Source organism: Plutella xylostella, chromosome 7 (assembly GCF_932276165.1).
Source record: "Plutella xylostella chromosome 7, ilPluXylo3.1, whole genome shotgun sequence".
NCBI lineage: Eukaryota > Metazoa > Arthropoda > Insecta > Lepidoptera > Plutellidae > Plutella > Plutella xylostella.
In genome coordinates this window covers 8,547,224-8,565,279 of record NC_063987.1, presented here as the reverse complement: position 1 = coordinate 8,565,279, position 18,056 = coordinate 8,547,224, and the positions used below count along the sequence as shown (strand labels likewise).

At 38.7% G+C, this 18,056-nt stretch overlaps 1 protein-coding gene across 1 annotated transcript in view; it reads left to right on the top strand.

Annotated features, from left to right (window-relative positions):
• LOC105380436 (nephrin) overlaps nt 1-18,056 on the top strand; it is a 124,117-nt gene that overhangs the window by 61,509 nt on the left and 44,552 nt on the right. The window contains exon 3 of the mRNA XM_048622030.1: nt 5,692-5,839. Within this exon, the coding sequence (XP_048477987.1) occupies nt 5,692-5,839 (148 nt within the window). The remainder of the gene's footprint in view (nt 1-5,691; nt 5,840-18,056) is intronic.

The following is an 18,056-nucleotide window of genomic DNA, read 5'->3' as shown; positions in this document are numbered from 1 at the left end:
CCTTGCGGGGTAGGCAGAGGTGCATTGCTGCACCCACTTTTCGCCAGTGTGTTATGTTAGTCCCAATGTAATAGGGGGCGGGCCTATTGCCATTTTACGGGCACATCCAAGACCCGAGAACAAATATCTGCCCCAGCCGGGAATCGAACCCGGGACCATCGGCTCAGTAGTCAGGGTCACTAACCACTACGCCATTCGGTCGCTTCTACGAGTACCACTGAGCTCTTATTTTGAATTAGTACGGAAGAAAATTTGTGACTATTCATGCACAATGGTTGTCATTAGGTCGAATTAAAATGCTTTGACAGAAAAAATGCGGACAGTTTTTGCTTTGCTTTTGTATGCGACACACCTATTCTCTGTGGAGGTGTAAGTACCTGCACCTGGTTCTCTCGAGTGGAACCTTTGTGCATATCCCCAAGGTCTAAACTGCCTTCCTAAGCTTGGACCATTTCCCACCACGCTGGTCCACTGCGGGTTGGTGGGTTCACATATCTAGATGTGCTAAATCTAGATATGCAGGTTTCCTCACGATGCTTTCCTTCACCGTAAGAGCGATGGTATACGTAGTACTTAAGTTAAAAGAACTCAATCAAACTCATGTCAGCGCCGGGATTCGAACCCGCATCTTTTGCGTGAGAAGCGGGCGCTTTCCCGACTGAGCTACCACCGCTCTATGTGTCACACCATCGTTCGTATATTACTAATCCACTCGTAAGCTAGCATCAATACAGTATGTCTAAGCTCGCTCACACTATTATCCAAAACCAATTTTCTCTGGTCAACAAAAGTTAACTGATTCCTTTCATATACTCGTACGGTCAGCTGCATAAGTAGTTATACAATTTTGTACCTTGTCAGATTCCCTACATAACAAACCGTAAATTTTTGAATAGGAAGTTTGTGATTTTGACAAGGTACAAAAGTGTTCAGCTACTTATGCAACTGACTGTACCTAAGGCTGCGTCTCCAGTTGGCAAACTTGGCCTCTTGGTTTACTTTGCTTATACAGGGTGTGAAAAGTGTTATAGATAGCCAAAAGGCGGTAAGTACTTATCTCTAAAATTATATGAAAATCTGCTCCCCATAGTTAAAAGTCACGTGACCAAAAGTTTTCAAAACCAGTCACCATCTTTATTGTATAAATATTACAAATTAAAGTACAAAGGGTGGACTTAATGCTAAAAGCATTTTCTGCCAGGAGGTACAGGTAAATTAGATTTTACAAAACTTATGTAAGTACATAGGTACTCAAACTTTTCCCAGAATAGAATGAGCAAGCTTTTAAAATGTTCTTAAAAACCACACATAACCTAATGACGTCGCTCTTGAGACAAAGTCATAATAATAAAGGTACCTAAAACCAATGCCTAAAATAATAACAAAATTTGATACCCACATTAATTAAGTTTAATTGCTTCAAAATAATTAGTGTATGTCTGTTCTGCGCCGGTGATTCCTTCGTATTTATTAAAAGCTCACGAAGGAGGCCGCTGAAAGCTTAAAGCTCACTTTCCATCTTCCATACAATTCTATTACACAGTAGGTAATAGTAGGTAACAAACTTTGTACAAATGAAGGGTGTTGCGAGAGAAAACTAGCTCTGCTAATTGAAAAAATCATACTTAGTTAAAACCAGGATTCACGAGGGTTACATAGTTTTAAAAAATGCTCGGTCAAATCTGACAAGTCAAATCTGATAAGGATATGACATTATTTTATCATCATCACAATCCCATCACGTCCCCACTGCTGGGGCACGGGGTCTCCTTCTAATGAAGGAAGGGTTTTAGGCCTAGTCCACCACGCTGGTCTAGTGCGGGTCGGACAATAACTCAAGCAAGCTTGTGCTGAGTGAGTTATCGGGTAAGTGGGCATCCCGTCTGTCCCGCAACCGGGACCCACAGTCCCACACTTAACGTGCCGTCAGCACGGAAGCGTCATCATAACAACTCGAAATCGATTCGTGCCATGTGTTGCTTAACTTCAACAATCAGTTACGATCACTGAAGCTACTCTTAAATACTTATTTAGAAACCGTCTACTCCATTACTCTGTAAAGGTACAAAGAACCTCCGAAGCGCCACCGAGTATCCTCAGCAGCACTCAGTGCTCGAGTTGTCTCAAGTTTACAACCAGCGTTCATGTGGCACACTGTAAGCGAGGCAGCTTGAGTGGCTCATTTCGCTTGTCGTAAAACGGAACGACTTCCCTTCTGCCCCGGGCCCCAAATGACTCGGTTTGCATTCGATAAAGCACCTTATGGTCAGGGTGAGGCGCGGCAGTGTGTTGTCTTCACTTAAAATGTGTGCCGTGTGTTGCCAGTGAATTTAACTGAAGGTGAAAAGTACCAACCTATAAATAATATATAATTGAGGACATTTCACACAGGGCCAGCCGACCCCAAGCTAGGCAGAGACTGTAATATGGGTATACGACAGCTGATATATCTACACAGATCCATAGATAGATACATATTATTTATATGATTAGAGATATCTGTCTTAAAACAAATATCTGCTTCGACCGGGGATCGAACCCGGGACCTTTGGCATAGCAGTCAGGGTCACTAACCACTACACCATTCGGTCAACCAACCAGTACCAAGTTCAGTTGCTTCAGCTCTATATCGATTACAATTTAATTCAAGTTGCGACACTGCCTTCGTTATACTCGCTGTAATGTACATACTTTCATAACGTCGTGATGCTGTATGTCGTCATTAGATTGAGCGAGTGATGAGATGAGTTACTGAGCTGAGTTGAAGAGCTAATGAGCTAGAGACTCTTTATTTTTAAAGATAAAGATAAAGATAAAGAAATATTTATTTTGAGTTTGCGAGGCGTCCGTCGTAACGAATTTCTGGGTTTAGGCAAAAGGTTCAGTTTGTTTCATAAGTAAATTTACCTAAGCTCAAGTATTATTATTATTTTTAATTCAGCATTCCATACTCAGGTTCTGTTTAACTAAGCCTGAAAAGCGTTAACAATTGAATAAAATCCATACGTTTTCAAAAAGTTTTTCCCGAAACTGCTAGGTAAATGTGTTAGTCAAGCTAATTCCATTTTAAGAACCTTCCTCCTAATACATAGTACCTAGAATCTAGAAGTTAATTTAATTCCTACTAGACGACCGTTTTAATAATCGCATAAAATGTTTTAAGTTACGTGATTTTTTACTATCAGGTCTGTTTTTTTCACGCATTTCCAAATTTCGTAAAACAAAAGTTCTTCAGAATGACTTCTTCTTCTTGCAACACTGTATAAACTTTAAATTTTGACCTCAGTCGAGCGTAACAGAAGGGTTACTCTATACTGACGAAAAATTAATGAACTTGGGTTAATTATTGTCGTCTAATCGGCACGTTTAATACAACGAGATAGAGTCGTGGCTCGCGTAGCAGCACCCCGAAACTTAGTTTTTATGGAGTGACTATAAAATATTATTATAGAGTGACCCCCTGCATGGTTGCGCAACATCAGGTGGAGCGTTAAAACTTACCGGCTATTTCGAAATGTCCGCCATTTTCTAAAATAGGTTCCTCGAATTAACCGACGGACATTTTTCGGAGTTTTATTTTATCCGTACAGGTAAGTAACAGAATCAAAGCCAGTCATCAAGCGTGTATAGCTGCACCGTGTGAGCTGAAATAAAGAAAATCGGTATTATAACTTAATGACAGTCTCGCATAGACTACCTTTGTATTAATCAGACTTTAATGTTTTATAATAAAAGGCGACAAGATCAACTTAGTATAGTATCAAAGCAATAAAAAAAATCGAATGAATAATAGATTCAAATCCGGGAAGCACCCTTTACCCCAAAAAACATTATCAGGGCATCATCCAAAAATACTTACAATGCCGAAACGCGCCTCCAAGACAATAAATAATACGGTTTATTGCAGCATATCCCTTGCCGGGGACTTATAAAAATTTCAGAGCCACTAAACGTGACATCTTATGTGTTCTGGAACGTTCGTTTCGATCTGTAGAAGTGACATTTATGGTCTGTCCACGAGCGCCATCTGTTGGCCGACAGTCCTCACTACGATACGGGAAAAGGGGGAAGTGATCAATGAGTAGAATACTCACTTTACTATTTTATTCATAGAACTTACAAAAAGCTTAATAAATTCATTAAAAGCTCCACAAAGCAGAAGTAGTAGTAGCAGCGTAAAAATTAAAACGTCAAATATTGAATTAATGTACAGGTGGTTTGTGAAGATACATAGTATTTAGCTATCGTATAGAAAGTTACTAAAGAAGCTGACTACTGATGTGTCTGTGGCCTATAGATAGTCCTTTAGAAGGTATTGCAAAGCACACTCTTGCGATTCCTGTTCAATGTTCCAATTAAGTTTGTGTTATTTTCATGTTTAAGTATACTAGATTAACAAGATTTATTGAAAAAGTACAGATAACATTTCGCACCACTCCTAGTCCAGTCTAAAATTATTACAAAATGGCCGTCCGTATTGAGATAAAGCGAGGCGAAAGGGGAGGGTTACTCTATACTGACGAAAAACGAACGAACGAGAGCTGTCGTGCAATCGGCACGTTTAATACAACAACATAGAGTCGTGGCTCGCGCAGCAGCGCTCCGAAACTTAGTTTTTCGTCATATAGAGTGACCCCGGGAAGGGAGGAAACGGATACGGCGCTACCTGTATTTATTGGCGGTAATCCTGAAAAGTGGGCCAGTTTTATCATGATTTCCTGTAACTTTTATTTGTATTGAAAGGCGATATACTTATTCGTCTTTTTCGGTCAGAAATGAGAATAAATCTTAAGTATTTCCAAGTTATATAAGTGTTTCAAGCAATTTCTGCGATTAAAGACATGTTTAGGCAATATTAGAATATAACGTCTACTATGGTAATACCTCACCACAACCTGATTAAAGGTAAACATCATTCATTTATGAAAATTTGTTTGCTCGGATACGTACGATACCGATAGGTGGACGCTTACCTTTTGTCCCCATGCCAACTATCTTTCTCTCTTCCAACGTACTTTATTCACATGCCGACTATCTTTTGGACATTGTCTCACACACACACACGCACTCACGCCTTGTACTAATGTACTCCCTTGCGGGGTAGGCAGAGGTGCATTGCAGCACCCACTTTTCGCCAGAGTGTTCTGTTAGTCCCAATGTAATAGGGGGCGGGCCTATTGCCATTTTACGGGCACATCCAAGACCCGAGAACAAATATTGTCTCAATGTCAACCATATTTATTTCTTCCAATGTACTTTGTCCCCATATCAACTATTTTTCTCTCTTCCACTATACTTTATACCTATGTCAACTATTACTCTCTTCCTGTGAACTTTGTCCCTATGTCAACTATTACTCTCTTCCAGTGTACTTCGTCACAATGTCAACAATGTTTCTCTCTTCCACTGTACCTTCTCCTCATGTCAACTATGTTTCTCTCTCCCACTAAAGACTTGGTCCACATGTCAACTATATTTATAGACTAGGTCCTCATTTCAGCAATTTTTGTACACTTGGTCCACATGTCAACTATGTCTCTCTCTTCCAGTGGACTTTGTCCCCATGTCGTCAGTCTTTTGTATCAATGTCAACCATGTTTATCTCTTCCACTATAGACTTCCTATGTCAACAGTATTTCTCTCTCTTCCAGTGTACTTGGTCCACGTGTCAACTATGTTTCTCTCTTCCAGTGGACTTCGTCCCGGTGTCGACGGTGGACGTGGAGGCGGTGGTGGGGCGGCGCGCGTCTCTCCCCTGCGACATCGAGCCCGACACCAAGGAGGACCGCGTCTACATGGTGCTCTGGTTCCGGCACAGCGGCGGGAAACCGCTCTATAGGTCAGTCAATATTTTCATCATCATCTTCTTCTTTTTCTTAAGGTGCCATGTACTATCGTAGGTCGGCTATCATTATGGACTCTTTGGTCCGGAGTGTTGCTGCTCGGAACTGCTCTATGGTGGACATATTTAACCATTCGGCTTCATCATCATCATCATCATCAGCCTATAGCAGTAAACTGCTGGCCTCTTCCAAAGCACTCAACTGGATGCGATCTACAGCTTTCTGCATCCAATTATTACACGGTCCTAGGCACGAAGTCAGCAGGCAGGGGTCTAAATATTATTCAGTCAAAGACCTTATATACCGTGCTGCCATCTGAAATAGCAGAGGTTGCTTATAAGAGCTAATGATAGTACAGTTTTAGAGAGGCAAACTATTTTTAGTAGGTAGTATTTTGTAAAGTAGGCAGTGCGTTATAGAGCCTTAACGCGCCCATCTTTTCTGAGCTGCGTGCTTGTTTATAGTAATTTTATTAAATTATTGAAGAAATCGGCCTGAATACATAATAAAATACCTCTTTTCAATAATAATCAAATGTAGTCAAATCAACCTAATGAAGTAGAGGAGGTAGGGCACGGAGGAAATTATTTACGATTCTCGGAAAAACTTTTGACCAATTCCATCCATTGAATCTTCAAAGACCATTTCTTACAATTAAATTAGTATTTTTTGGGTTCCGTAACCGAACATTGTTAACTTAGTGGTACCTTGTAGTATGAGTGTATTTCTTAATAATATTATTTTGTAAAAAATTTAAACTGTACCAACAGCCATCAATTGTCTACTGGATATGTGGTCATTTACCATGTGGACATTCGCCAATTGGTACCTTTACATTTACTTCTTAGGGTAAATTACTGCCTGCACTGCGTGCAAACTCATCCCTCTGACAGTTGCAAATTCTCTATAATTAGCGAGCTAAAATTAACGTACACACAGTTGGTATCTTGTTAACTAGAGAGCTCGGTTCTAAATAATTGAATTAAAACGTGAATCGAGGCTAATCAAGACGGAATTACTCGGTTCGGTCTACAATTTTGGTCGTTTCCCATCACTATTCTGGAAATGTACGCTCAATGTTGAAGCATTCATGTGCGATTTTTTCTAACCGTAGAGGTACAGTGCAAGTAAAAAGTCCTGAGAATAAAGAGTGCGATTTTGCAAAGACTTTTTATCATTATCAGTTATTTACATACATTTTAAAAATAAAATACCGAAGGCTTATGGCATTTTAACGGATTTGTGCTTAAATAGTGTATCGATTAAATACGGCCTTTAACAATTAGTAAGTATCCACTTCCGTTTTCAGGACTTTATAATTACACTGTACCTAAGTTGTCCTTGTGTGTGACGTTACGTTTACTATACTCTGTCCATTATATTATTGGTTTTTAGACAGTTCAGATTCCATACATTTTTGACGGCTGCAAAGGAAAACCAACTTTACTTACCAGACATAAGGAAACATCTAAAATACAATAACAAAATGGAAGCTCTATAGGTCTAATGGTGATAACATTAAATGCTATAAGAACAGATAACACGTCAGGACTGAGGAAGTGTCTTTCGTACACCCGAATATTACTTTAAATTATTAAAAATATGTCTCAATAATGAAAACATAATTTCAGAATCAATTATTTACTCCCAACTATTGAAAGTAATTAGAAATATTTTACGAATTTAATATCAAGTTTCTACCATGTTTCTAGTTAGATTATTTTTTCCCTGGCATTTCCCGCTTGCATCCACGTGTATCGAACATCAAGCACTCACACATCTCTCACCTGACCAATCCTATTTCTAGATTTCAATTTAGAAATTCCTGAACGTGAACGTAGACCAATAAAAATTGATGCGGCGGGACCGAAATTGCGGAAATTCCAAATTCTAAATTCGAAAATCGAACGCGGAGATCGCTCAATCATTCGTTTTAAATTTAGAACCGCAGTGGAAAAGGTAGCGGGTAAGTTTCGTTCAAAAATTCGGTGTCAAAATGAGAAGTAAATACAGCCCTAGGGTTGTGCGCGTCCAAGCGTGCATATTTTGTCGCCTCGGTGAGTCCACCGGTAGCAGAGCGAATAAATCGATTATGAAACGTATCGATTACTAATATGCGATGAGTATCTTTTGCAGTACTATTGTGGTGGATTTGAATATTGCAATGAGGATAATAGTGCGCTCAGGTTTTCTGCTTTATTTCTTATTGGCTGCGACGTATTGCGGTGGCGAGGGTTGTGTTTTGTTTTTTAATATTCGATATTATGAAAGCGAATTGTAAAAATTGCAGGTTTAATATTTATTTCGATACTGATATTGTAGAAACAAATTAAATTGAAAAATCTACAAGTGTAAATAATACCCTGTATTTATACTAAGCATTATATTGCCTCTGAATAATTTTATTAGGTACTTAACAACTTAAATAAAGTTTTATTTTAATTAGCGAAGTTTCGAGTCTAAAGTCAAAGCTTTGGTGTTAAATAAAATGTTGTAACAGTTAGGTTCCAGGAATAATTTCAATTTCAGGACTTTCTACAACTCAAATAGAAGGTGGCGCCATCTATACCGTTACTCGGTAATTAACCGCGGCATCATTGTTCTATGGAATTAGCAAGTACAGTTCAAGAGCATTTTGATTATTATTATTTTTAACTAGAACTTGACGACCGAATGGCGTAGGACGACCGAATGGCGTAGTGGTTAGTGACCTGACTACTGAGCCGATGGTCCCGGGTTCGATTCCCGGCTGGGGCAGATATTTGTTTAAACACAGATATCTGTTCTCGGGTCTTGGATGTGCCCGAAAAATGGCAATAGGCCCACCCCCTATTACATTGGGACTAACATAACACTCTGGCGAAAAGTGGGTGCAGCAATGCACCTCTGCCTACCCCGCAAGGGAGTACATTAGTACAAGGCGTGAGTGCGTGTTTTTTTTTTTTTTTTTACTGGAACATTCTCAATGCTCATACATACTGTAACTCCACAATGTAGGCCTAGAGTGGAGTTTGCAACCTTATAAAAAAACTTATAAGAAATTCTATGAAACGTTGTTAAAAATATGTATACTTAAGTAATTGTGTTCTAAAATAAATAATCTAAGCCAAAATCTGATTCCTAACCATTGCACCGTCCATCTGCCCGTGAATAAACTAATTCAGTCTCAGAATACACACAGGAAACCCATTTAGACGTTGTAATGCCCCAAATTAGGTCTCTATGAAAGACGAAAGGACATTAAGTGCAGGGGGGTCACTCTACCGACGAACGAACGATAAGCGCGGAGCTCCGAAGCTTAGGAAAAACAATACTGCAGTGCTAACCTCGGCTCTATCTCGTCGTATTAAGCGAGCCCATAGCGTGACAATTCTTGTACGTTCGTAGCGAGAAAAAACGGAGTTAACGTATAGAATCGAGTGCGAGTGTTCGAACTCGCATTCTATTCGAAAGTGCTGTCAACCCATTTGGTAGCACGAACACCGGCATAATTGTATGAGCGAATGAGTCACATTCGATCCTAGATTTGACAGGACACATTCTATACGACTGTCGCAGGCGTTCGGGATCGCGATTTTTTAGTTCCAAACGTGAACACGGTGGAGCTGTTTTTTTTTCATAAATTTCTATAGAATCTACTATCGAATAGAATGTTTTGCGTATTTTTCCGGATCGGGGTGCTGATGCCCTGAAGGACCCGGTTTGGTTCCCGATTCGGGCAGAAGTATCATAGAGATTCGATGCCGATTCATGGTGAAAAATCAGGAGGCTTTTATTGCTAAAATCTTTATTGCACACAAATTTACGAGTACATAGGTGAACTAAATGCTAATAGCAGTTTAATTCAGTTCACTTTTGGTGTTGTGGAGGTAGTGCGAGAGAAGCTTAATTTATCAAAGTAGGAACTTAAATATTAACAATTTGGTCAAAGTAACTATTTAACAGTTTCGAAGCCCATCCAACTAAGCGACTTTTAGCAACTACTTAAAATTAAGTAAAAGAAATAAATACGTTAGAGACCAACTATTCTAAAAACGAACAATTTATTTTCTTTACAGCAAGCAATTTGCTCTCAAACTCAACCTCTAGAGACACAAGTTGAAACAAACTTTTATAAAACTATACGAACTAACATTAGAATATAATGACATTTTAGTTTTAAAACATCTGACACTCGTAAATCACAGACAATTCAGTAATAGTAGTAGTATAACTCTATTGTACATAATACACCTATAGCGATCTCTTTCAGGCAACCCTACGAGCTAAGAGAGACAATTACGAATATAAATTCACCAGTGTATGAAGATATTTTTAGGCTAAAAAAAAACTCAAGTACAAAATGTATTTAAAATTTGATTTAAATACAATTTTAAATACGTTTAGCGTTTGGTAAAAGTGACCCTTAGTCTATTTACTTATTTGAAATATTTGCTGTATTATACTATAGAAGATCATTTATTTTATATAGGGATAAGTATAGAAATGAAATATCGTATATTCGACGTAAAATTTTATAATTATTTGTCGATAGTCATAAATAGTCATAATATTACTCTACCCGCATTTCAGAAAGGTCCCGTCATTAAGGAGGAAAGAAATGGCAAAAAAATCTCAGCGACCCCCCTCTAACATTAAAAATGCTCATTTAAACAACCGCAAAACATACATTAATAACTATCCAAACAATGCAATTTTGGTTATACCTCTTACTGTATACCTACACACAAATAGATAGACAAATAACACTCCGCTTTTACGGATCGAGGGTAAAAATGGCTGAAACTTGTGTAACTAGCGGGAAATATTTATGATAGGTGTCAAGAGGGCGCCACCGGCAATTCCTCAAGAGCCTGCCTACTAATGACAAAAATAGTTCGTCCTCCCCTCCGCGGCGGCTTTTGGAACTAAAATAAATAGCTTAAGCGTCTCGAGCGTAATTATTCAGTGTTAAGTTATACCTTAAGCTAACATGCTTATGTCAACTTTCAACTTTAGGTAACCTGTTTTTTTAGTGCTTTTTAGTTTACAAATACTTAGTTTAGTTTATAAAATGCAGTAGTAAAGGGTCAGTTTCTCACTTGAGAAAATTAACCTAAGCTATTATTTAAGTCCTACTCAACGACCTACTCCATAACCTGACGGTGTCAGTATGTTTTATTTGAGCAATTCCAAATAGAGTAATCTTACATAAAATGACAGTCTTTTAAATACTGACGATGACGGAAGGATAAATTATTATTGCACGCCATCATGCATCATGTATGACGTCGATTTGGGGCGTCCATCAGTGTCCGTTAGATTAGGGTTTGTCACCGTGATGGAAGGATTGGCCGGTCAGAATAGCAGTCAGCAGTAATACTATTAAATCAGTAGGTACTTTATCTCATCTCCTGCAAAAAATGGTATTCAACACTACTGAGATCGTACGCATTTAAAATACTGTTGTCGAGTTAGTTCATTCATACTCTGTTACTAAAATACTTATCGATGTAAATAAATAGCATTAAGTCAAATAATTTGTAAACTTACAAAGGTGTCTGCAGCCTAATTAAGTGTGTAAACCACAATGTCCTAAAATAGTATAATATTTTAGTTGTACTGTTTTGTTACCATTATACTTATTGATAATAAAGAATTTGGAAAATCAATCAATCACTATTAAATCAGTGACTGACTATCCAGGGTGCGCAGAACGTATATCAGAAGGCCTACAAAAGTTTTCCGTCGCGCTCTCTCGAACGTCACTCGAGCGGGCTTCTTTCGTGCATCCATAAAATAATGATTGTATAACATTCCTAAATGAGACCGGCACAATGTGGGTGCTAACATTAGGTATTATAACATTTACGAAGTACTTAATTAGTGTCAAATTCAATACGTTTTGCATCCGAAAATCACAGTAAAAACAAATTCACGATAGGTGCATGTGCCTTCCCCGCAAGGGATTAAACATATTCTGTCTAACGGAGCGATCTCCCTAATACATCCTTGTTCTCGGAGCGTTAAAATCTACAATATAAATTTGAGTAAATACAGGTGAGTCGTGAACGTCTTGTTCGAAGATTCACCTGCATAAAGCTGTCTTTCCTGTTCCAGATATGAGTTACTTAACGCTTTGGGCGGCTTTAGTAGCACCTAATAATCAAAATCCACGTCCAGTTTTAGTCGGATCCTAAACTTATATGATTATTATTAATCAGAGGAGTCGTAGCAAAGCCATTTGACATGTCAGTCTGACGTCAGAGTAAGTGGAATGGATAGTGACAAAGTGGCAAAAGCACGCCAGTAACTGACCTATTTCCCGCGGCTGAGCTATTAAATTAAATGGAAATAGATTATGTTGTGCGCTTAGCTCATTGATGCTGTAGCTACGTTTTTACTTAAGGGGTCACTCTATAGCTTAAGAAATACAAAATTCCACAGCTGATGCGCTAACCACGATTGTATCTCGATATCATTATACTTGCCGATTGAATAGCAGCTGTCAAGGTAGATAGACCTTCGCAAACTAGCACGCTTTTACTAACAAGCGCTTTGTGTAAATGATCTTCTATGAAGTAATACGTACCTACCCCATGTTATTTATTTAATAAAATAATGTTTGACAGACAAGCGACACTGCTTATGGATTGTTTATTGCTTATTTTCCGGTGGCCGTACGGTAGCCGGTATATTTTACAGTATCGTTGATTTGGGTAGTTAGGTACCTAGTTATAGCTATTCATATGTGCTGCTAAACACAACAGTGAAGAAATAGCATGCTGACACTCGCTGGCACTGGACACACAGACTCCAGTAGAGTTGAATGGAAAAGCGGCAACATCTTGATCTCGTTATTCAGCGCTTCAGAGCTAACGAACCGTGAACTGGAAACGTAGAAAAGTGCAACATCACAGAAACTCACAGCCTGCGGGGTCACTTCAGTTTCCTGTAAGTAGTAAGTGGTTGTCTGGATGAGATTACTGTTGGTAATAAGGCCGCCGATTGTGCTATTTGTTTTCTGTTCTATGTTTAGTAAACTTTTTCTTTTTGTGTGCAATAAAGAGTATATATTTTTTTATACTTATCTAGCTCACAGGTTCTCGATTAGCGTTCCGAAGCCAAGGGTTCCTTGAAAATTCAAGCCAAATTTGTGATAAGTGGTTGTAGCTGTAGAGTAATAGGTTCAAGGCCTAACAGCTAGGATTCTGCGACGGTTATCAATAAGAGGTTCTGTGGCGTAAAAAATCGGGAATAGCTGCTTTAGTGCCAAAATTCTCCATAGTCGGTTAGAGCATAACCAGATATTAGTGGTTGACTTTTGACATATCTGTCAAGAATTTTATATGGAGATGACGTATAATTGATAACCAATCCCTGGTCGGTTAGATAACCGACTATGGAGAAATGGGGGCTAAGACCTGGTTTCTCATGATTCTGTTAGTTACAGTCTCAATAACGGATTTGCTGACGACGCGTTTAAGGATTATTACCCTTGTTAACTGGATGAGTCCCACGACGAAAATCTAACCGACTATTCATAAATCCAGCATTATGTGTATCATTCACTCATTTCCCTCACACTTCACTCAATATTCTGTCATATTCATTGAAATTTGTTGTCTATGTCTCTGTGATTTCAAACAACCTCAAACAACCAAACTTTTTGGTTTTGAGGTTGCCATGGTTACTATTTCTACCGAGGTTGTTTTTTGACATCCGTCATTGAAAATAATATTATTACGCCATGCCCTTTGAAAAACAATACAACGAACAAGATGGAGTGTCAGTGCAAAAGAAACTTCTCGGGAAATAACATATCAATTTCTAAGTAAGGTCTTATTTTAAAATATTTTGTCAGAAGATTTTTCACTTAATTCAATAGTTCTCATTAAGTTATTAGGTTTAACTTCTTGAATCTACTTCTATGGTCTAGTGGTAGAAGCTCAGCTTCATCACCCAGGGATCCCGGGTTCGATTTCCAGGTAGGGCCATCAATTTGTGTTTCTATATTGCGATTCCAAGTTAGGTTAGGACATTAAATTTAAACTTTTATCTCGGTTTGACATTATATAAAACCCAGACAGTATTTCGCTTCATTTTTTATGTCACACAACATCTAGTTCGTATATTGTTTATCAAAGGCTCTGTTCATTTTTCCATCTTGAATCTTGACAGAATGAGTGACAAGTAAACAACCCGTTGCCTGGTTACCGGTCTTAACCAAGTCTTAGCGGAACCCCACAGCAGCAATCAAGTTTATAACCCGATCAAGGGAGTTAACCCCGTGATTTAGCATGGTGGGACACTCACTAACCTTAACGGTCCAACATGTAACCAAACCGAGGTATTTTTAACCTAACCGAATGGTGTGAAATTAGGCCTAAGCTTGTTAAAGAACAAGAGTCGTGGTTAGCGCATCAGCGCTCCAAAACATAGTTTCTTTTAAGCTAGAGTGACCTGATCAGAGAGCGTTTTAAAGCGCAAAGCTTTTGTGACTTTGTCATTGAAGATGTACCCATATGGTAGGTAATATGTACAAAAGGAAGAAGACTCAAACTTCTCTGCGAATCTAGTCGAAGATTTACCTACAAATCTTCGCTAGGTATATGTATGTCGTACATTATTAACGGAATATAAACTGTACTTAGCTATGTGCAGCTATTTAAAAAATACATTATAACCAGTAAATAATATACGATATTAGTAATTACTATAAGCTTAAACACAAACAAACTAAAGGCACATAACTATTGTAAACCCACGCTAAGTCTGTTTCTGATATTCGCAATCTCTTCACAAATCGCTCTGCATACCAGAAAAAAAACCCTGTATAAGAACTAATTGAATGAAACCGCACCGACATCCTAACTAATATTATAAATGCGAAAGTAACTGTGTCTGTCTGTCTGTCTGTTACGCTTTCACGCCAAAACTACTGAACGGATTTGAATGAAATTTGGTATACATATGGTCTAGACCCTGAGAAAGAACACAGGCTACTTTTTATCCCAGAATTCCCACGGGAAAACTTTTTAAGGCGAAGCGAAGCTCGCGGGAACAGCTAGTCCTTCATATAATATTAGAGCCATAATATCTCGCTAAAAGCTTTTTTCCTACAAATGCATCAAAGAACAGAAAAGGCAAAGCTAAGAGGCATTAATCTCACGGCACTTCGTTTAAAAATGCAATTTACGTTGGTTCTCATTAAGTTAGTGCTTAAATTGTGACCTATTTCACTAAAGCTATCAGCCAGAGCAGGAAGGAATACACAATATACACAATCTAAAGATGCGGTCCTATCTGATCTGAAGTAATGAATTACTCACGCGATGAATCGAAAAAATACTGCGAGTTTTGATTGAATAGTTATTTAACCCTTAATAGGGGATGACTACTTCGAATTTTTCATTGGTTTTCAGTGATTAAAAACGATGTGGGATCTATAATCATTATGCCCAATTATGGTTTAACTTTGCTATGCCTCGATTGTTTTGTTTTTCGAGATTTCATGTACAAAGAAAGTTACTCAGGAGGTCGGGTAAATTGTCCTACCGAGTTCTTAAGGACTTATTTGATAAAATTTCAACCTATGTATGTTACAGTTAATACGTCACTCGAGGAAGTTCCTGTGCACCAATGATCAGACGGCCGTCTATACGTGTCGCCGCACACGTGCCACCGGCCACAGCCACAAACGCCGCCACGCGAAGCTTTTGTAGGGAAACGATTTGTAGCGTGTGGCCGCCACCGGCGCCAACCGTGTGCGGCGAGTCCATATAAAATGTACGAAAATTACAGGAAATATGCCAGTGGCGGCGTTTTGTGGTTGTGGCCGGTGGCCCGTGTCACCTCCCTCCGGTGATCAGCCCGGACTCGGGTTGGCAACACAACAGACAGTGGAAGCACACATATTGAGCTTCGCTTCTGCCCCGTTTCTACCTAATTGTACTTACATGCTCCACGGTTTAACTACTTTAGCTTTGAGGAATTAAGCGTCGATAGAAAGCGAACTATTCCAGTAACTCTGTAGCGAACTGAGACGGCAGATTGAATTAGGATTCGATAACACTTACGAAGGTAACGTGATTTGCGAAGCTGAGGTACTGTGCTGCTATACCGCATACACTGGCCTCCAAAAATAGGTTTTACATTTTTGAATTCTCGTTTTATCTAAACGTGGTAAGTATACCTTACTTAGGGCCACTTGCAGAAACATATTAAATCTAGATTTAGTGTAAAATTTTATATGGACTGACGTTTCTTAAATCGACATTTGACACGAAATCTAGATTTAATTTGTTGGTGCAAGGGGCACTTAGTAAGCTAAAAGGGGGTGAAACCTCATTCATTTATCTAAACCACGTTTGTATCGGACCACGCAAGCGCAGGTTCTGCAGCATTTTGATCTACAACTTATCGAAATTCTTAAATTCTTAACGCGATTGAGTCATCAACTTCAGCCTTTTAATTCCTATTGTTTTCTGTTTTTTGAAGAACGTCCAACAACATCTTCTTGAAGTTACTAGGCAACAATACCTATTAAGCCGCGTACAGACCGGCCCAACGAACGCCAACGAACGTTTTTCGTTGACCTTCGTTGCTGCAATCTGCCCTGTATTATGTATGAATAATATCCACCGTTGAGATCACCGTTGGCGTTCGTTGGGCGTTCGTTGGCCCGGTGTGTACGCAGCTTAAGGTATAGCTTCGGGTTTGACACCATAGTGAAAGGACTGGCCAGTCACATAGTCGTCATAAGCGTCAGTCGCTGACTGCGCAGGGAACGGCGCCCCCCAACGTATTTGAGGAATAGGTCCTTCTTACTTCCATGGTGTACGATTCAATATCGCACATTTTTATGTTGCTGACATAGCGACCTACGTTGCCGCGACTTGCGACACTCACACTTAGCCATAATTTTATATTATTATAATTAGAGTACGAACAGCTACCATAGAGAGCAGTCGCCACCTATAACATAACTTGTGTTTACGTGAATAACAGCCATATCTGTGAATCTCGATCTTTCTACTCTCAAGCCAGCTCAACTCAACTATAACTTCAAACTATCAAGCAACTTAACTTCTCAATAGTGTACAAACTGTACATAGGCTTAAGGCCGGTTTTTTGATTTGTGATTAACTCAACCAACAAAATTCGTATGCAGCTGACACGTGACTTGACCACGGAACAAAAAACCGGCCCTTAGAAAATAAATAGGTGATAGTGGAGATACGTCACAGAGAAAGAATTATTTCGTGTCAAAGCTTCCCTCTTCAATAAATTACCTATAATTATAATGTACCTGATTAAAATTATAAACTACTCAAATTGAAATTGCTAATAATAATTATATTATTAAATGTGGTAGGCTCGCTAAACTAGCACTTTTTGCGCGCGAGTCCACACGACCAGTAATTCGGTTTTGAGTGTATTTGCAATTTGCGCTGAGCACTAACCGGATTATGTTAGTACAACTGATGGTGTGGTTAAACGTTCAACATATAGGTGGGAACCGTTCCGAAGTTCGGTTAACGAATAATTACATTAAACGTTATTTTAACGGCGAAATAATTTACTCGGAAAACTGGATATTTTGTGTCGTACGTGCTATTTAGCGTTTATATTATACTAATATTATTACTTACTTATGTAGGTACTTACTTGTTTAAAGAAGAAATATATTTGATTGATATAGGGAAAAAAAAAACATTTTAATGTTACCTTAGCTCCGAATAGTTTATTTTTTTAGGCCAGGTTTCTATGTACGGTCAGGTGCAGAGAAACCTGACCCCCCTCTCATAGTAACAATGCTTCTGAGAGGGGTCAGGTTTATCTGCCCCTTACTGTACGTCCATTATATAACGTTAAGCATGGACTATTGGAAACATACCTACGTAACCAGAATATTATCAATAAGAATAAGAGTTCATTTTGAAAGGAGGCATTCTCAATGCTCTAGTACAGCCCCTAGCCCAATGCCTAGATCTAGATATAGGACGTCTTAATAAATGATGGCACTTCAATCACTTTGCGGTTCTTTTATCGACCGCATATAAATAAATAATAAGAATTTCCTCAGTAGGAACAGTTTTATATACAAACACAGGCTGGAATTATTTTATAAAACTGTTCCTACTTATGTGATTTATAATTATGTTATACACACAATTATATTCAGGTCATATTTTATTAATTATTTATTTTATTCCAATGGGTATATACATG